This window comes from Mustela erminea, chromosome 13 (assembly GCF_009829155.1).
Source record: "Mustela erminea isolate mMusErm1 chromosome 13, mMusErm1.Pri, whole genome shotgun sequence".
In the NCBI taxonomy this organism is placed as follows: Eukaryota; Metazoa; Chordata; class Mammalia; order Carnivora; family Mustelidae; genus Mustela; species Mustela erminea.
Genome location: NC_045626.1, coordinates 69482633 through 69502112, shown reverse-complemented (window position 1 = coordinate 69502112; position 19480 = coordinate 69482633). Strand labels below are relative to the sequence as shown.

The following is a 19480-nucleotide window of genomic DNA, read 5'->3' as shown; positions in this document are numbered from 1 at the left end:
CAAGGCTTTATTGAACATCTGGGGAGTGTAGCCTGGCCTGGTAGCCAGTGGGGAGTAAGAGACAGACACGAGACAGATGATGACTCTCATGATAAACACTGGGCCCCTTGCAACAAGAGCATGGAGACAAGACTCTTACTCTGCTAGGGACTGGGGAAGGGGGCTTGGCTAGGGAAAGAGGTCTCTGGGAGCCTCGAGGGTGCACAGAGCAAGACTGGGAAGGGAGTCCCAGACTGAAGGTACAGCATGAATAAAAGCAGGGAGGCAGGAAGGAGTCTGATGAATTGGTGAGTTCAGGTCGTTGGGTGAAGCTGCAATGCGGGTGTCATAAGCAGGTCACAGAGGGCCTTATAAGCCACTAGTGAAAACTGAACTTTCCCGGGGAGGAAATGAGGAGCCAGGGAAGGGCTCCCACAGGAAGTGATGATCAGATTTTCATTTCAGAAAGGCTTTTTCTGGCTGCCCCGTGGAGCCTCCTGGGAGGCGGTAGGAACAGGCACAGGGAGACTGACTCATGGACACCTTTCTAATAACCCAAGCAAGAGATGACGGATTATGGCAGCCGAAGGATGGAGGATGGAGTCTACAGGGATCTAGAGAGAAAACCAGCAAGGGGCAGAACCAGGATCTGAACCCAGGTGGGACCACCTCTTTCAGCTGCTCCGCATGGGCCCACAGGGAGCCTGGGCCCAGTGAACTTCGCCTCAAGCCACCTGCAAATCCACCCTTCACCAGCCAGATCTCGGAGGGGTCCTGTTCACATTTCTGGGGCAGGGAGAGAGACGTACTATCAACACCGCCCCCTGGTGGCTGAGAGCAGAGGTCGCAGACAGTGGAGCGCCACCCTGCCCAAGCCTATGGCTGCCCCCTCCTCTCTAAAGTCACCAAGCCTGAAGCCTGCCCACCCAATGTGCTCATTTAGCACCTGGGCTGTCTGGATAGATGAACCCCTCTTCACATCCTACCTTCCCCCCTTTACATTGGGTGTCCTGACAAGTCACTTCCTGCCCCAGGCCTCACCCTCCTTGGTAAAGAGGGCGTGATGCTTCCTGCATCAGCTTGTCCTGGCCCACGGAGAAGAGCCTGGTCCATCCCACAGAAAGGTGGCTTCCTCAGACCCAGGCCAGTGCCCCTCTCTGTCCCAGGCTTGCCCTCTCTGGCGGCGCCCACCTGCCCACACTGACCTTGTCGTCCTCTGAAAGGCAGGGCAGGGGTACTGCTGGCAGCTAACCTGGGTGCTGGCTCCACCCCTGCCATTAGACACTGAGCCTTTGGCCACGGCACTCCCTCTAACAGCCTTGGCATCCTCGCTAGTTTCTGGGGTTTCCGTCTGTTTCGGGGTTTCACGGAAGGAGTCCTACTGTGGCCTGCCAAGCCCTGGAGTGCCGAAGACTTGCTCTAGTAATTGTGAAGCTGTGATTGTCCCACACTGGGGTCCCTTTTGGCCTGGGCTCTTGGAAGGTGAGCTGAACTGACTTAGAGATTTGAGGGGCAGGAAAGCCTTCCCAACTGTCCTCAAAAAACCCTATACATAACACCTCCCCCCTCCCCAGCTTATTTCCCCGCTTCCCCTGGAATATTGTTAGGATTCCAGTTAGGAGATGGGCCCTGGGAAAGGAAGGCCCTGCCTCCACGCCTCTGGACAGGGAAGGCCTGGCTATTTCCAACCACCTCATTTTGAGCAAGAGCTTTGATCCATGGCTTCCTGCCAAGCTTTTGCCACTCTTTCTTGACAAACAACAAATCTCTGTTTTGTAACCTCCATTATGAAATAGTCTTATTAACTAATGTACCTAATGTGTACACAGTCATTCACAAAGAAACAGCAAACATCGGTGACCCATTTCCAGCGTCACCCAAGGGCCCTTCTGGCTTTCCTCTAGCTTCAAACACACTACAGCTGTTCTCACTTCATTCCTCTGTCTGGAAGGCTCGCCTACACCTTCAGCTCCCCTTCAGGGGTCCCTGCCTTTGGCAAAGCACGTCTGATACCCCATCAGGTTTTTTTTTGTTTTTTTGCTGGATACTCCCCCAGAATTTGCCTCCTGCCCCACTGAGCTGCCCACTTGATAATGCCCATGAGAATCACTTCAGCCTCCCTTGGTGCAGGTAAGCTTTCTGCCAGCAGACAGGGGTAAGCCCAGCACCCTGTGTGCCCAGGGCCTGCAGGGCCTGGTGCTAGGCACTCAATAAACATTGATGAGTGACTAGAAGGAAGAAACAAACCTCAGGGGAGCCAGCCCCTCTCTGGGCTACTCCCCTCCCTCCCCCCCCTTTTTTTTTTGGTAAAGAGGTGATGGTGTCGAGTGAGGGATGGAGTTGCTGAGGACAAGCTCCCTGTCCACCTTGCTGGACAGGACATCCTGTCCTCATTTCCCAAGGTGACCACCGTACTCACAGGTTCACATGCAGTACACTCTACCAGCTCTGAGATTCAAGGTCACTGGTGTCCACACCCAACCCCTGAGCCCTCCATTCCTTGCCACTCCCCAGGCGGCCCATATTTGTGTAAATTAAACCCTTGTACAAGGACCAATCTGCTACTTGCAAGGAAACCAGAGAAGGCTGTGCAAACACATTGTGGGAAATTTGCTGTGGGTGGTTGGAAAAGCAAGAATCAGGTTCAAATCCATGAACCCCTTGTTTTTCGGCTGGGGATGTGAGGCTGAAATGAGGCTCTGTGAGCTCCCTCATCATGACATGGGGTGGGCCCAGGGAAACCTGACCTGGACCCTTACAACTGCAGCCAGCCACACCCTCTCTAGCTTGTGCTGCAGTAAGATGGCTCTGAAATGCCCAAGTGCCTCTGGGTTCGCGGAGGGGGGCCACAGCGTGCCGTAGGGTGGTGGTGGGAGACCCCATTGCAGTGGGGAGGCAGGAGCACCCCTTGGACACAAGGATGTCATATGATTTTCACCCAGCAGCCCTGGCCCTCTCTCCTTGGCGCTGGCAGGACCAGATTTTTTCTCGTCAAACTCCTCCTACGCTGTTGGATCAGCCATGCCTCCATGCATTGGCTTTAAATTGTGTTTCTGAGTTCATTGGCTTTCTATAGCAGCAGAGCCCCTGTTTCAGACTGTGTGCTGGACCATGGATGATGGAGCCTGCCACAGGTGGAGGGTCTGGGGCCCCAAGGACATCAAATAGCTCACCTGAAGACCCCCGCCTTCTCAAGCCTCATTCTTTTCTTGCCTGGGAAGAAGAGGCCCTGGGAAATCAGGAAAGCTATTAACTGGAAAAAAATGAAATCACAGAATCTGAGAGCAAGAAAGGGGCCCAAGCTGGCTTCTTGTTTGCAGAGCACCTGGATGTTGGTGTTAGCTGAGGCTTCCTGCCTCTGGTAAATATCTTGGCAGCCATGATGCTAATCCTTTGCACCAAGGACCCCTATAACAGGGACATCTGACCACTCAGCGACTGTGCTGATTCATACTGGGCGTTCATTCAAGCACACGATGATCCTGACTGTGGGATGTGGGAGGCATCACCAGCCATCACCAGCCAGCTACAGAGTCGCATTTGGGGTGGGGTAGTGGGCTGTTGACAGACAACCCTTAGCTGTCCCTCTAGCGAGACACAAAGATGGAAGAAAACTCGATGGTTCTCCAAGAAGCAAATGAGAGTCGAGGATAAGCACGCTGGGGACTGGCAGCTCTAACTCAGCACATTCTACTTTATTCCAGCATGTTCCATGGCCCTCCAGCTCTGCTATGGTCCTAGTCCTTCCTCAGAGCCAAAAAGAACCCAAGCTGAATATCAGCTGGATCATGGCAGGTGGTGAGAGGGAGGCCAGGGTCACTGAGAATTCTGATAGATTTAGTCTTCACCCATCTAGCTCTGGGTGACCGAGCATGGCTTGTCCTGGCCATGATTATCCCTGCTGGGCCTCATGCTCCATTCCTGATCTTCCCTCCAAAGGCAGGAGGGCAAGTCTAAAGGGCCTTGGTGCCCTCCCACAACCAAGACCCTCCACTTTATCACTTAGCTGGCTCCATCCTTTCACCAGGCCACCTCCAGCTGCCCCTATCCCCATCCACTGAGTCCCCAGGTACAGAGACGGGGGCATCCTTGCTCTTTCAGACTTGATGCTTTGCTCTCCCTGTATGGCCCGGGGCACAGGCACATGCTCCCAGGCCAGATTGCTAGGTGTTGGTGAGTCCCGGGACAAGTGTCCTTGGTCTCCGAAAACAGGGGATCAGGAGCCTGTCTGAATCCTCAGTGTGGCCGACAGACTGGGTGTCCCCTTCCTGCTCTGCCCCTGTGCCTGGGAGGGCAGGGCACAGGGAGGGAGAGCTACGGGGTTGAAAAGCACAGGCACAGAGGCAGCCAAGGTCTTCACTGCGCTGGGGACGGTCTCCTCGCCTAGAGACCCTGAAGCTTCTCCTCGGAGGCCTTGTCTGGGAGCAGCACCTCCACGGTGTAGCTGACCTTCTTGGCGTGCATCAGGCTATAGGTGTTGTCAAAGCGCAGGATATCTGCAAGAGTGGAGAAGTCATCCCGCAAAGCCAACCTGACATATTTGCATGCGTAGTGCCCTTGGCAATGGGCCCAGGACTGCAGGTGGTGCCGGAGGGTTGGCCACCGCCCCGCTCCCAGCGCCCACTGCCCAAGCCATCGCCTTAGGCTAACGAGAGGAATAACCACCGGCATCCGGCAGCCCCTTCTATGTGTCAGGAGTTTCATCGGCGCTCCCGGCTTTCCAAACCCTCATACCAGCCCCATGGAATACTATCATCCCCATTTTCAGGATGAGGAAGCTGAAGCTACAGAGGTAGAGAGGACTTCCCGATGAGTACAGAGCAAGGAAGAGAAGGACCAGGATTCCCTTATCTTGATGCTCCAACCGAGAGAGGAGCCCTGCTCTCCCCAGGGGAAAGGGCTGAGCTCCACAAGCCGCTTTCCCATCGTGCCTCTCAAAGAAGTCATTCCCTTCAATGCCAAGGTGCAAAGGGAACTCTGGGATGTGATGAGTCATCTAAATTTCTGGGTTTCCACCCTTCTGATTCTCCCTCTCCACAAAGGTGAACTAGATATGTGTTAACCAGAGCATTAGTAAACCTCATGCTCCTCAACCCTGGGTTTCCCTTCTCGTAGCACTGTTCCCAAGAGAGTCAGGTCAGTGCTGTCCCTAGGGAGTGCGGCTTCTGGAGAGACGGACCTAATTGCATCTATCTTGGATGGCCTGAGAATGAAGGATAAGCACATGGAGGAATCCTCTCTTTGGAATTCCCACAAGGACCTGCCTATGCCCCTGGGCAGCCAGGGACCCCTAGAGGGTAGCCCACGTCTATTTACCTACCTGTCTCTCAGCCTGTTGAGTGCTGTGTAAGGGGCTCCCAGGAGCTGAGTCTGGGGCTTCAGGCTGTGAATCCCACTCTCTAAAATGCCTCTCTGCCCTGTTACCCATACCCAGGGGCTACTCACCAGACCTAACATCCTGGAGCCAATTCCCCCAGCCGTTACAGGATCTAGTAACTTGCAGAGACTCCCTCCCCCTCCCCGAGAGCAGGAAAAAGAGGGCAAGCAGGACAGCCTGGACAAGAGGCTCATTTCTCGGCCATAAGGAGGAAGGCGACTCCAGTGAATCCTACAGCTCTTACAGACGCCGGCCTTGAGGCAGGTGAGGCTCCCGTCCTCAGGGACCACATGGGCTTTGCAGCGTTGGATGGGCAACACCTCCACCATGTCCCCTGCCTGCTTCTGTTCACTCATCTTGGTCTTCAGGAAAACCCCAAAGCCAATGTCTGCCCCTTCTGATGCGAACTGCCACCTGCAGGGAACAGGGCCCCACAGATGACCACCTGCCTGGGCTCCAGGCCCCTCCCAGCTGTGCCCAGGGGTGACGTGGCCACCATCCCTACCTGAGCACACAGCCTGGGAACAGGATTTCGTTCTCCACCTGCATGAAGGAGCCTCTGGCCACGGTCACCGTGTGCTCATATTGTGTCTTCACCTGGTTACGCAGGTAGTAGCTCTTGGGCACATCACCCCCGTATTTGATCTGTGGGTGAAGGCTGGTGAGCAAGCACTACACCGTGGTCATAAACCCTCAGTCTCCATCCTCTGAGCACCCTGTACCTTGGTCAGGCACTTGGGGTTGCCATCAGGGTCAGTCATGGTCCCCCCAAACTCCACGGGCAGCTGGTCGGGGCTGACGAACTTTGGCAGCTCCTGCTTCCAGTTGCCTGAGGGGGAGCAAGGTGGTGGTGGGGAGTAGGGGACAATGGGGGGCTCAGGGAGGCTCAACAGAGGGCAGAGAAGCCACACCTAGGGAGGAAAGCTGACGTTCCCTTAGCTCACTCCCCTGAGCCCCTACTCCTGAAAGCACCCAAATGCTTCATGTGGCCACCCAGGCTGGAATCCAGGACCCAAAGCTTCATCAGAGTGTGCTTCAGTGTAGGTGTGAGTTCAGGCCAAAGTCAGTGCCTGATTAAAGAGGATGAGGCAGGGAGAAATGGGACCTTTCACATTGACCTCTGTTTGCCCAGGCAGAGATGGGCACAGCCAGGAGACCAAGTCACTCACCTCCCAGAATCACTATCTTCCTTTGCGTTTCCTCACTCATGAAAAATTTGACCAAGTTGAAGGCCACCGGGAACAGCTTGGGGGCTGAAACACATGAAACTCCCTTGGGAAGCTGTCTAGAGAGGACCAGAGGTATAGTCACGGCCAGGGCCCTGGGCTGGATACGAGCTGGGTTGATCTAGATTCTACTACTCCCTGCTGTGTGACCGTCAGCTAGTTACTCACCCTCTCTGAGTCTTAGTGCTGTTAACTATAAAATGGAGATAAATTAAACTATGTATGCATAACACATGACAGAGTGCCTGGCTCTCAATAAAGGGTTGCCTCCCCCACCCAGTTGTAGGGTGTCAGTAATGTAGATTTCCCAATAGTGCCTCTTCCTGTCCACACTCACACGTTTTCCAAGTTGCCTCGGAATTTTCTTGGGTGTAAGTAGATGGAGCATCTGCATTTGACCTCACGTCCCACCTGAATTGCTCACACTGACTGGACACTTTCTGTAGGCTGCTCCTCCACCGACTGTCTCATTTAACCTCATGGCTGTCTTACGGGATGTTGTCATTGCATCCCTATTTTACAGACTGGGAAAACTGAGGCTTAGTAAAGTTAAGTAGACTTGCTCACAATCACAGAGCTAGTCAAATTGGAAAGCAGATCATTTGACCCCAGAGCACACATGGTGGGCCCCTCACTGTACAACCGTCATAGACAGGGACCATTCCCACTCCAAACATATCTCCCAGCCAGTGTGGTCCTTGAACAATCTGTTACCATTCCACACTGAGAAAAATAAAGTAAAGAAAACACCCATTTACATTTAGAAACTTATAACTTATTTGACATTTGCTGCAACATATCAGAGCAGATTCTGTATACTCTGAAAGTATCAGTCTATGAAGGACTGACAAAAAAAACAAACAAAAAGAAACAAACAAAAAACTCCTGATCTTCACAAAGGATGGTTTGAGAAACCCTAAACTGGGTGATTTACCCACTGATCCCCTCTTTCCCTTCTCCTCCCCCAGGGGTCATCCCCATCATGGACTCACCACGAATGACAATTAAATTCTTTATCGTCTCAGGATAATTTGCTTCCAGGATGGCAAAAAACTGTGGCAAGACAAGTCTGGTCAAGGTCATGCTTCAACACATTCTATACCTGGATTTGGTGGCCTTTAATGCTGTTGAGATAGGAGACCCTGCCACCACCACCCCCTGGCCACCCACCTTCCCCCAGGAGATGTACTTCATCCGCTGTAATACTCATGCTCCTCTTTGTCCTTGGAAGTGGGGGATCCCAGGCCAGCTTCACTGGCAGCTCTGGGGGCCCCAGCGGTGTGTGTGGGGGGGTAATCCCTCCTCCATGGACTGGAAGCTGGTGTGGACAGCAGCTCCCTATTGTCCTGGAGCCAGCTGCCTACCTCACCTGCTGGTAGACCTCAACAGCTGGTTTCCACAGGTGTTTCAGGCTGAGCCCCTCCATGTCAAACACCATCAGCACTGTCTCAATCTTCCTGCCCAACTACATGGGACAACACAGAGATATAAGTCAGACAACTCTGGCCAGAAGGTCCCGGCCAGGGAGACCCTGTACAGCTTCCACCTTCCTGCTACCCCTGCCCGCAACTGCCCACAGGGTTTTTCAAAAAGATTGAGCCCACCTAGGGGCTAAGAAAATGCTGCATTCTGAGCCCTGGCACAGTGATTCCTTATCACACTGTTTGCTCAACACGAATGCCCGGAATTAGTTAACAGTAGAATTAAAGACCTCATTTGTTGTCCATCGGGCATCTCCCTGTACAACAGTATGCCAGGTCAGCCAGCGTCTGTAGTCCCAAGGTGTGTCAAACCAGAGCTACACTGCTGGCAGGTTCTGTAGCCTTGGGTGGGTTTTTAACCGTTCTGAGCCTTATTTTCTCCTTCTGGAAAGTGGGAATAATTCCAGGTTCTGAAAGAATTTCTAGGACAATTCAGTGAGATAACTCCCAAAGAGCCCAGTGCCTGACACATGCTTTTGTCCGGTTAATGTCACAGATCTCTGTACCAAGGGCTCCTTGGTGTCCAGCACCGTGACAGACACTGGAGACAAAGGTCCTGTCCTCACCATCAGGCAGGTCATCCCGAAGTAACACAAGAGCTCCCCCGCCCAGGGTCCTCTTAGGCCCATGGAGACACTTAGACTCACAAAGCCAACAGACCACACTTGGCAATAGATTCATTCTGAAGGGTATGGACCAGGAAGTACAGAGTCAGGGCAAAGAGAAGATCTGTACAGACTGGTGTGGGTCCTCCTGACTTGGAAGCCCTATGCCCCATAGGACTCAATTTTTTTTTTTTTTTTTTTTTTTTGGTAGCAATTCCATATTAGCTTCTAGGGCCCCACGACAATGTGCCAAGTCTCAAGAGCCACTAGCCCACAGCAATAGCTCCTCCATCATGTTATAGTTACACAGTTTCCAACTAGGCACATCTTTTCCATAAGCAAAGCTGACCATCCACTGTTCCCAGGGTTCTCAGGGAACAAAGCCAGAGTGTTCACTGCACTCAAGGTCAGCCTCTCATCCAAGGTCAGCGGGGAAGGGGCTTCGGTGATCCTTGGCACGCGCCAGCAGGGAGTGCCACACACACGTTAGATACTCACAGATGGGTGACTGCGAGGGAAGCCATGTCCCAACAAAGCCCAGAGTGCTGAGGCCTGGGGAGATGCAGAGGCAGCATGCCTCTCCTGCCTGGTCTTGGTGCCTCCCATTAGACAGATCAGGCCCTCCATGTGCTTCGAATCCTGGACCCAGTCACTTACCTTCTGACTCTGCAGCTCACACTCCCGCAAAAGCAGCTCACAGACCCTGATGCGCTTCCGGATAAGCTCCTGCTTGGAGGCTGACAGGAGAAGACCTTTGGGGTCAAGGGTCCCAATGATGTCGAACCACACGGGGCAGCCTTCGTAGTCATAGCCGCTCAGACCACCAGAGTCGTACAGTTGGATCACCTAGGCACGGGGTTTGGAGTTGGTGTGAGGTCCTGACTCAAACCAGCCTATCAGCCATCAGAAGGTTGGATGTTGGGGAAGGGGTATGAGGGGTATCTGATGGTCTTGGAGGGGATGCTGCATGAGGCTTACCTCTGAGGGCTTCCACGAAAGGATGTTGTCCAGGTCCTGTTGCTTTCTGAACTCCATGTGCTGTGGAGAAATGGCAGGACCTGAAGACTGCCTACCACAAAGGCCTTGAAGGCCGTTGTGGGTATTAGGCGAGGTCCCTCTGCCTATAGACCCCAAGACCCCAGGCTCTACTGACCTAGAACTGGAGATGGCAATGCCAGGAAGAGGGCTGTGGGGGATCCAGGTCTGATGCAGAAAGGGATCCAAGGAGGAAGGGAGGAAACATGCAAGAACAGGACAGGGCATGGGTTCCTACTCTCTTTGTTACTGATCCCTGGGGTCCACTGTGTGGGAGGCAGGAGACTCATGAGAATGGGGCCTCACCTTCCGGAGCATGTCCTCAGATTTCTGCAAGTCAAAGTTCCGAGCTGCAAAAAGAGCCAAGGTAAGAGAAGGCTTGAGGCTGGGTCTAGAACTCACAGTTCTTTGAAGACTCAGGAGGAAACACGGAGCCTGAGCTTTCCATGACATACCAGAATATATTGGGGGGTCTGAACATATTTTTACCATTTTATTTTTTAAAAAGATATTTATTTATTTATTTTGGAGAGAGAAAGAGAGCGAGGGAAAGAGAGGGAGCGGCAGGGGGAGGCAAGGGAGAGAGAGAGACTCTCAAGCAGACTCCCCACTATCTCAAAACCCCGATTGTGACCTAGGCTGAAGTCAAGAGTTGACCTCTCAAACAACTAACTAAGCCACCCAGGCACACCCGGACATTTTTAAAAAGCAAGGATCCTTAATTCTCTAGAAGACTTTGGAAGTCCTTGATTTCAGTAGCCAAGCCTTTGTAAACTTTTCAGCCCAGAGGCTGATCTGGCCTGTAGTATTTGATGTCCCCGTAGTCACACAAACCCCCTTGGTGTTAGGGGTAGTGAGGTGCATAGGCTTTGGAGTCAAACAGACTTGGGTTTGAATTTTAGTTTTGTCCTTTTAGTTGTTGTGCAACTTTGAACAATTCACCTACCTTCTCTAAGTCTTAGTTTCTTAATCTGTTAAACAGGAATAATATCTTTTGGTTCCCAAGGACTTCTTAGTAAATTATTAACTATTATTGTGGTTACTTATTTTGAAGATATAAGTTCACTAATTAAAAATGTGATGCTTTATTTTAGAAATGAATGTTCTAAACTTGGAAAAGAAATTTAACTCTTCCTTTCTAGTCTTTATAGACTAGATTACTTTTTTCTTTCCTTATAATGTTGGCAAGGATCTCTAGTTCTGTTTAAACTATGATGCTGCTTGACATCATCCTTTCCTTGTTCCTGACTTTAAAGAAAATGCATCTAAAACTTCTTAACTGGCAACACGTATTGTAAGGTGTTTGCTGCATAAATGTTAACAAGCCAAGCCAAGGAAATTTCTTTCGATTTCTAGTTTGCTAAGAAATTTTTATTTTGTTTTTATCTTATAAATAGGAGATGAGCCTTTTCAAATGCTTTTCCTTCATTGAGATAGCCACATACTTTCTCATTTTTAATTCTATAAATGTGTTCAATGACTTTGATAGATTGCCTGATATTGAATTCTTCCTGCACCTAAGATAAACTCCCACTGATCATGCTGTGTAATCTAAATACCTTATTGTATTCTTTTATGTAATGTTTCCCTTAGGCTTCCTTACACCTACATTAACAAGTGTAACAAGGCTAGAATTTTCTTTTATTGTCCTGACCTAATTTTGGAATCAAATTAACCCAAGCTTCATAAAGTAACTTTCACTTTTTAATATATATTTTAAAGCAGCTCCAACAATTTGTAAAACCAGGTATCAGCTAATCTTAAAACTTTGGGAAAATTCATCTGTAAAGCCACTGGGGTCTGGGTTTTGGAAGGAAGGAAGCTTTTTAGTACCATTTATATGTCTTTAATATTTACTGGTCTTGGAGGTTTCTATCTTCTTCTTGCTGGATTTTGGCCTTATATGTGTATTCTAAAGGAATGCACAGATTTTATTGAGATTTTCAAATTTGTTTGTGCATAACTGTCTATAATGTTCTTTTATTAGCTTCTAAAAGAAATAACTCTGGTGTATAGGAGATTTCCTACTGAGAACTAGGGCGGTTTCTTGTTCTACAGGAAGTGGTTTGGGCATTATTGATGGGCACTCATAGCTTTTTTAGTAGCACCTACTACGTGCCAGGCTGGAAGTATGGGGCAGGCACGGACCCTGCCATCACGGAGCTGGCATCTGAGTGGCAGAGATACGCAGTCATAGGATGGAAACAAAACAAAACGTGAAGGGACTTGAAGGAAGGTCACGGTGAGCCCTTCTGCATCTGGCCTGAGCCAAAAGACTCCAAGTTCAGCCCCAGAGATCACCCTTCCTGCTGCCCAGGTGTTGAGCTAGTAAGGCAGGGAGGGCAGCTACGGAGGTGAAGTTGAAGGGGACGGGGCTATGTCAGCTGGTCTGCCTCAGCAGAAAGTGGGAGGCATCAGGATACCCTGTCTCCTCTCTCCCAACCTTAGATCCTTCTCCTTTGCCATGACCCAGCAGCCTACAGTGTCTGTGATTTCACTCCTTTCTCAATGACGCACCAGGGACTGGAAAAGTTGGTTTTTAAATCCAGAAAGACTCCAGAGGAGGAGAGAGGTCTTATGGGACTTCAAGAAATCTACTGTCCTGGGGCACCTGAGTGGCTCAGCTGGTTAAGCCACTGCCTTTGGCTCAGGTCATGGTCCCAGAGTCCTGGGATTGAGTCCCATATGGGGCTTCCTCTGCTCTGCGGGGAGCCTGCTTCTCCTTCTCCCTCAGCCTCTCCCCCTGCTTGTGCTCTCTCTCTCTCTGTCAAATAAATAAATAAAATCTTAAAAAAAAAAAAAGAAAGAAAGAAATCTACTGTCCTCACTCCTTCTTTAGCCCAGGAGAATGACATGGACATGACATGTTAAAAGCGTAATGGGGGGCACCTAGGTGGCTCAGTGGATTAAGCCTCTGCCTTCGGCTTGGATCATGGTCCCAGGGTCCTGGGATTGAGCCACGCATTGGGCTTTCTGCTCAGCAGGAAGCCTGCTTCCCTCTTTCTCTGTCTCTCTGCCTACTTGTGATTTCTGTCTGTCAAATAAATAAATAAAAATCTTAAAAAAAAAAAAAAAAGCACAATGGAAGGGACACCTGGATGGCTCAGTTGGTTAAGCAACTGCCTTCAGCTCAGGTCATGATCCCAGGGTCCTGGGATGGAGTCCCATATGGGCTTCTTGCTCAGCGAGAAGCCTGCTCCTCCCTCTGCCTGCTGTTCCCCCTGCTTGCGCACGCGCTCTCTCTCTCTATCTGACAAATATAAATAAATAAATAAATAATCTTTAATAAAACACACACACACACAAAAAAAAAAACCCAGAATAAAACCTGCCACAGCCAAGAGAGCCTAGGGAGATGACAACTAAATGTAACATGGCATCCTGGATATGCTCCTGGAATAAAGGAACTAAGGTGACCTTAACAAAGTAGGAATTTTAGTTAATAATAATGTATCAGCGTTGGTTCATGAATTGTAACAGACGTACCATAGGAATGAAAACGTTCATGATAGGGGAAACTGGGTGCAGTGTGTGTGGGGACTTCCTGTATTACCGTCACAATGCTCTGTAAACCTAAAACCATTCTAAAAAATAGTTTGTAGAAAATAATAATTAATTAAAATAATTAAAAAATAGAATCAAATAGAACAAACAGAACAGAAGGGAGGGCTTCCTCGGTGTAGGTGCTGTGCTTGCCCATGACCTAATGTCTGACTCACAGCATCTGGAAGATGGGAGACCAATATTATACCCATTACTCAGAAGAGAAAAGTGAGGCCGAGAGCAATGAGTGATTGCTGGAGTCACACTGCCAGCACAGCGGAGTTGGGATTCAATCACAGGTTTGCCCAATTCCAAGGCTGGCATCATCATCTCACTGTGTGTGTACTTTCCGGCCTGATTTCAACCTTCTGGTTCAAGTTCAAAATCCTGGTTCAAGTTCAGAATCCATTCTATGGGGGTGTGTTGAATTGAAATGAATTCTCCCCCTAGGTTTCTGTTTCTCTAATTTTACACTCCTGTGGCAATTCCTGGAAGAAACTCCTTCTCTACTTTTAATCGCACCCACTTCCTGAAGTGTTTGCTGGGCCAAGTTCCCTCAGGGAAAGACACTGCGCTCTCTTCAAGGATCTGCAGATAGACCTGCAGGCAAGTCCTGAAGAGTATATTTGGGACTATCTGACTCCAGGCCCGGCCGGGACCGTCATCCTGAGAACCTCCCAGGTGTGAACTCTAACCTCACCTCAACCATATGCCCACCCAGTGCCAGGTGCTACACTCTCTCATTTAGTGCTCACAGCAATCCTTGGGGAGGTGTTCCCATCCCATTTACAGATTAAGAAACTGAGGCTCAATGGAGTTTTTGTGCCATACCAATTTGGAGGGGAACTCAGGTTCTACCCAAAGCAGGATGATTCCAGAGCCTACATTTCCCACTCGGTAGCACTGTTTCCCAAAGTTGCACCTGCTTTCCTGAACCCCTTCTTCCCTCTCTCCCCTTTGCCCACCCCCACCCCGGGTCCTGCCAGCCTCACCTCGGAGCCAGCGCAGGAAAAAGTACTCATCAGCATTGGGCAGGGTGGGCAGCAGGTCCTGGAGGTTGTCCCGGAACTGAGGGGGGAGATATAATGGTCAAAGGGGCTCCCGTGACCCCTGGGCTCCCAACCCCACCACAACCCTTCCTGAACTCAGTCTGTTAATCAGTCCTACCCAGGGACTCTGCAGGGTGGGGACCACACAGTTAGCGGCAGCTGCTGACTGCCATCCGGGAATGGAGCACCCCTCAGCCCACCATGGCAGGAAGAGTTGGGTCCTTCTCAAATTCTGGGGGTTCTCTTTCTCCCCAAGATCCTCATTCTACAGGACTGAGGTGGGGTCCTGCTTTCTCTATTTTGACAAAGATCCCTAGTGAATCGGATGTAGGCAAACGAGAAGAATTTAGGAACCTTGCCCTTGATACTGTACCTTGAGGGTCTAGATCTGGAAGCAAGTTACTTAACCACTCTGAGCCTCAGTTTCTTAATCTGTGAAGTGGGATAAAGATGAACTTGTGCCAATCGTAGGAGTGTGTACAGGCAAAGCACTTAGCGGCAGTCCTGGCTTGTAGCCGGTGCCAGAAAAATGTGGGCATTCTGCAAAACGTGGATTGCCCAGAGCTCTGGGCAGTGGAGTCTTTGTGGAAACAGCCCCAGGCAAAGGTCAGCAGGGAGGAGCTGCAAGAGAAGCAGGGGATGCCTCATCAGGTGCTATTGAGGCTGGGGAAAGAGAGGGACTAACCTGCTGACAGGAGCCTCTGCCTACAGGCAGAGTTTAAAGTCTGGGTAGGGGGGCGCCTGGGTGGCTCAGTGGGTTACACTGCTGCCTTCGGCATGGGTCATGATCTCAGGGTCCTGGGATCGAGTCCTGTGTCAGGCTCTCTGCTCAGCAGGGAGCCTGCTTCCCTTCCTCTCTCTCTGCCTGCCTCTCTGCTTACTTGTGATCTCTGTCAAATAAATACATAAAATCTTTTTTTTTTAAAGTTTTAAAGTCTGGGTATGGGACTGGGGCTCAGGTCTGGGACAGAGAAGAGGCTTCACTTTCATGGGGACTAAGGGAGATGAAGGCAAGCCCTGGAGGGGTGGCTTTGCAGGCGAACCTGTGAATGGAACTTTAGGATTAGAAGCCAATGCTAGCAAAACCATAGGAAGCTATCTTGACAGCCGTCCACCAAACCTCCTTTAGCTTTATGGATCATGTTTAAAATAAGTATGTTTGGGGTCGCCTGGGTGGCTGGGTCGGTTGAACACCTGCCTTTGGCTCAGGTCATGATCCCAGGGTCGTGGAATCGAGCCCCACATGGGGCTCTCTGCTCCGCGGGGAGCCTGCTTCCCCCCTCTCTCTCTCTGCCTGCCTCTCTGCCTGCCTCTCTCTGCCTATTTGTGATCTCTTTCTCTGTCAAATAAGTAAATAAAAATCTTTTTAAACAAATTTTAAAAATTTAAAAAAAAACAAGAAAGTGTTCATGTATTGGTCACATGATGAAAAACAAATAAGATGAAACATCTCCAATGTTAACAAGTAACGTGAGCAAGAGCACCAGCTCTCATCACCACCCCGAGTCCCCAGTACCCACAAGGCACACAGATCAGGTGCAGCCTCTGGGCTCCTGAGGAAGTTTTTTAGGGAGAGTGAGGACATAACAATAACTCTGCACCCCTCACCCCCTCCAGGTTACCAGAGTCCCTCCTTTGAATGCCAGGATGTACCCTGAGGCAGGAGGAGAAAAAGTCACATCACATCACTGCTTCTTGGAGGAGGGAATGGAGACTGGGGTGTTGGAGGGGGGACAGAGTAAGGAAGCTTCAAGGCCATGAGGAGTCCACATCTTCCAGTCTCAAAGCCACCCCATCCTTGGAACGCACATCAAGTAAAACAGAAAGCCACAGGGTGCCTGGGTGGCTCAGGCATTAAGCATCTGCCTTTGGCTCAGGGTCCTGGGATCCAGCCCCATATCAGGCTCCTTGCTCAGCGGGGAGTTGGGTTCTCCCTCTCCCACTCCTCCTGCTTGTGTTCCCTCTCGCTGTGTCTCAAATAAATTAAAAAACTTAAAAAACAAACAAAAAAAACAAAGCCACAAGCAGGTACTGGGAAGGGTCTGGAGTAACTTGAAGGAAAAAAAGGAAAAACTATCTTTTTTTTTTTTTTAATATTTGTTGTCTCACAGTTTTTGTTTTTGTTTTTTTTTAAAGATTTTATTTATTTATTTGACAGACAAAGATCACAAGTTGGCAGACAGGCAGGCAGAGAGAGAGAAGGAAGCAGGCTCCCCACCAAGCAGAGAGCCCGACATGGGGCTCAATCCCAGGACTCTGAGACCATGACCCAAGCCGAAGGCAGAGACTTTAACCCACTGAGCCACCCAGGTGCCCCAAAGGAAAAACTATCTTAACAATGATGCCTTATGGAGAAGGCAGCCTCTGGCAGCGTGACCACAGGTGGCGAAACTAGGCTTCAGAAAAACCTAGAAGGAAATGCTCCTAGGAGTGGTTGTCTAGACCTCTGGGACCGTGGGTGATTTCTTCTTTTTCCTACTTTCTTTTTTCTCCCTAATTTTTAAAACAACTAGCATTCATTTCTTCTAAATAATGGAAACAAAATCATAATAACCTCTTTTTACATTGTTTAAGGATCTTTGACCCACAAGCATTTCCGTCATAGTTCACCCCCAACGGGGGTGTCGGCCAGGTGTCCAGTCCCTCCCATGAGCCTAGCATCCAGGGCTCCCCTGAGGCCTTTGCCAGTGGGTAGAGAGAGGGCTAAACAGGGGACTTCCTCTCCTCCTTCGCCTGGGGACTCCTCCTTCAGCTCAGGACCCATTGCTCCTGGAAACTCCTCCTTTACCTGGGAATTCATCCAGGGCCCCCCACTCTTCACCTGGACCCTTCTCTCCTTCACTAAGAATTGATCCAGGGTCCCCCTCCTTCATCAGGGGTCCTCACTCCTCCTGGAGGACCCTTCCCAGGGTAGGAGCCGCAAAAGAAACCATTCTCCACAAGCCTGAAGCCTGCCCTTCATGGGCCCAAAGTGTGAGCCAGGGCCGTCACCTCCCTCCCCTAACCTGAAGTCACAGTTTGCAGGCCCAGCCATCTCCAAATCAAATTAATGCTGTGGCCCCTGAGACCAGAATATGCTCTCCTTTCCCCAGGGCGTGACACTCTCAGCTGCAGCCGGAAGGAGTGTCTCCAAACCCCCTCCATTCCCCTTTAACAGAAACACTGACAACAGGGAGAAGGCTTGTGCCCCAGGAGTCTGAAAACCACAAAGAGAAGCCAAACAAACAAATGTCACAATCAGAGCAGGAGACCTGCTGGTCTGTCTGCCCAAGGCTGCCCAGAGGGATGGCAGCACCACCCTACTCCCACAACCAGGGGACAAGGGCCAAGACTCTGTGGTCAGGAGTGGAAAGCTGGATTCAGCCCCAGTGTAGCCTGGAGAAGTGCTCAAGTCCTGTGTCCCGTATATGTCTGCCTCAGCCACTGTGCCCAGGGGCACGGTGAGCTGGACCCAAAGATGCCCTGAAGGGTCCCTTTTCCATCTAAACAATGGGGGCTCCACCCGGGGTGGGCAGCGTCCAGCAGCTCCTTCCTCCCCAAGCCTCCCACCCGTGAAGCCCCCTCACCCTGGCCAGCGCCTCCTGCTGCTGAGGGCTCAGGTCCCCGACTCGGCCGCTCATGGTGCCCGGCGGACTCAGGGGTCGAGGGGCGCAGGTGTGCCAGGAGTCTGCCGGCCCGCCGCCTGGCCTCGCTGCAGCTGCCTGGTTTCGTTGGGCGAGCAGATGTTGGCCCCGCCCCAACGGGAGAGCGCCAGCCCTGCCCCGCCCCGCTGCTTTCTCGCCTCCGCTCCGGGTGTTTTGCTGGCGGTGGCTAGGACGCACCCTACAGCGCGCAGGGAGGTGACCCGCCCCCGACGGGTCCCGGAACGCTCACTCGAGGGGAAGGCAGCAGACGCTGCTATCTCCAAGCATCCTCATCAGGGAATCCTACAGGTTCCTGCGTGGCAGGTGACGGGAGGGAGTCATAAAGGAGATGTGGGCAAGTTGTGGGGAACACACCTAGATCCTCTTTCCCAGCAAAATGGAGGAACTTTTCATAAACCCGTCTCAACCCTCTAGGTGATCCTCAGGAGTTTCGGCCCTTGGGACCCCAACCTCCCTCCCCTGGCCTTGACTGTAGGCTGTGCCATGCACACCGCGCTCCCCCCTCCCCCACCTTCTGTGTTCACTGACTGATAGGAGCCTTTACCGGCAAAAAGGTTCTAGTCCCAAGACGGTCAGGAGGATTAGGTAAGAAGATCTGCCACGGATTAGTCTGGCATTCCACATCCAGTCAGTATGTAATGTTAGGAATACTGTTTTATAATTACTATTATTATTGATACTTTCTCCAGAGCAGGGAGCTGCAGAGTTGGAAATTCTGGGATGGCCCCCTGGTGAGCCCCTGGGTAGGATCTGTAGCCGGAAGGCAGGTGGCTATAGTTGCTGGAAGCCCTGGGTGGAGTCAAGAGGCCACGGGTGGTGGGTGACTGACACAGGTGGCCAACATGGCATCCAGGAACCAGGTAGAGGTCACTGAGAAAGGTGAGAAAAACACAGGTTGGCCGGGCAGGAATTGTCAAGAGGAGCAGGTGGAAGGTGAAGGTGCAGGGGAGATAGATCAGACCATCAGAACACTTCCCCCTCTGCCCCTCCCTCTGGGTTGAACCAAATTCCAGACCTGTGCGGACCAATCTGGTGGCCACGAGCCACTTGTGGCTGTTAAGTATTGGGACTGCTGCTTGTCACTAGAGCAAACAGAGATGGGCTCTTACATGCCAAATTTCGAAGACGTGATACCCCCCAAATGAAATACTTCGTTAATTAATTAAATATAATTAATATATAAATATATTATATATAATATTATATATTATACATATTATATATTATTTTATATATATAAATATACAAATATAATTAAATATAATTCTTATATTGATTACATGTTGTGGGAATTTTTTTGATATATTGGGATAAATAAGATATATTGGGATAAATAAATAAATTCATAAAAACTATTCAAATTAATTTCAACTGTTTCTTTTTTTAATATATACTTTAGAATTATTTGATTTTATTTATTTATTTTTTAAGATTTTGGAGTGCCTGGATGGCTTAGTCTGTTAAGCGACTGCCTTCGGCTCAGGTCATGATCCCAGGATCATGGGATCAAGTGCCACATCAGGATCCCTGCTCAGTAGGGA

At 50.5% G+C, this 19480-nt stretch overlaps 1 protein-coding gene across 4 annotated transcripts; it reads right to left on the bottom strand.

Moving 5' to 3' along the window:
- Nucleotides 1-18067, bottom strand: SEC14L4 (SEC14 like lipid binding 4). Of its 4 annotated transcripts, none has more exons than XM_032309325.1 (12): nucleotides 17862-18067; nucleotides 14239-14314; nucleotides 10010-10053; nucleotides 9647-9706; nucleotides 9326-9514; nucleotides 7952-8047; nucleotides 7575-7635; nucleotides 6526-6609; nucleotides 6079-6185; nucleotides 5862-6001; nucleotides 5601-5770; nucleotides 1-4475 (listed from the first exon to the last, which is right to left on the bottom strand). In XM_032309325.1, the coding sequence occupies exons 1-12, from the start codon at nucleotides 17913-17915 to the stop codon at nucleotides 4363-4365; spliced, it is 1194 nt and encodes a 397-aa protein (XP_032165216.1). In that variant the 5' UTR covers nucleotides 17916-18067; the 3' UTR covers nucleotides 1-4362. The 4 variants fall into 4 exon arrangements, with proteins under 4 accessions (XP_032165216.1, XP_032165217.1, XP_032165218.1 ...); XM_032309326.1 differs by lacking the exon at nucleotides 17862-18067 and adding an exon at nucleotides 14669-14768; XM_032309327.1 differs by lacking the exons at nucleotides 14239-14314; nucleotides 17862-18067 and adding an exon at nucleotides 9822-9871.
- Nucleotides 18068-19480: the final 1413 nt, after the last annotated feature.

Coding starts and splice junctions, on each gene's coding strand:
- SEC14L4 (XM_032309325.1), bottom strand. CDS start 17,915: ATGAGCGGCCGAGTCGGGGACCTGAGCCCTCAGCAGCAGGAGGCGCTG. Junction 9,707..10,009: donor CTGAGGACATGCTCCGGAAG/GTGAGGCCCCAT, acceptor ATTTCTCCACAG/CACATGGAGTTCAGAAAGCA. Junction 7,636..7,951: donor CTGTTGAGGTCTACCAGCAG/GTGAGGTAGGCA, acceptor GTCTTGCCACAG/TTTTTTGCCATCCTGGAAGC.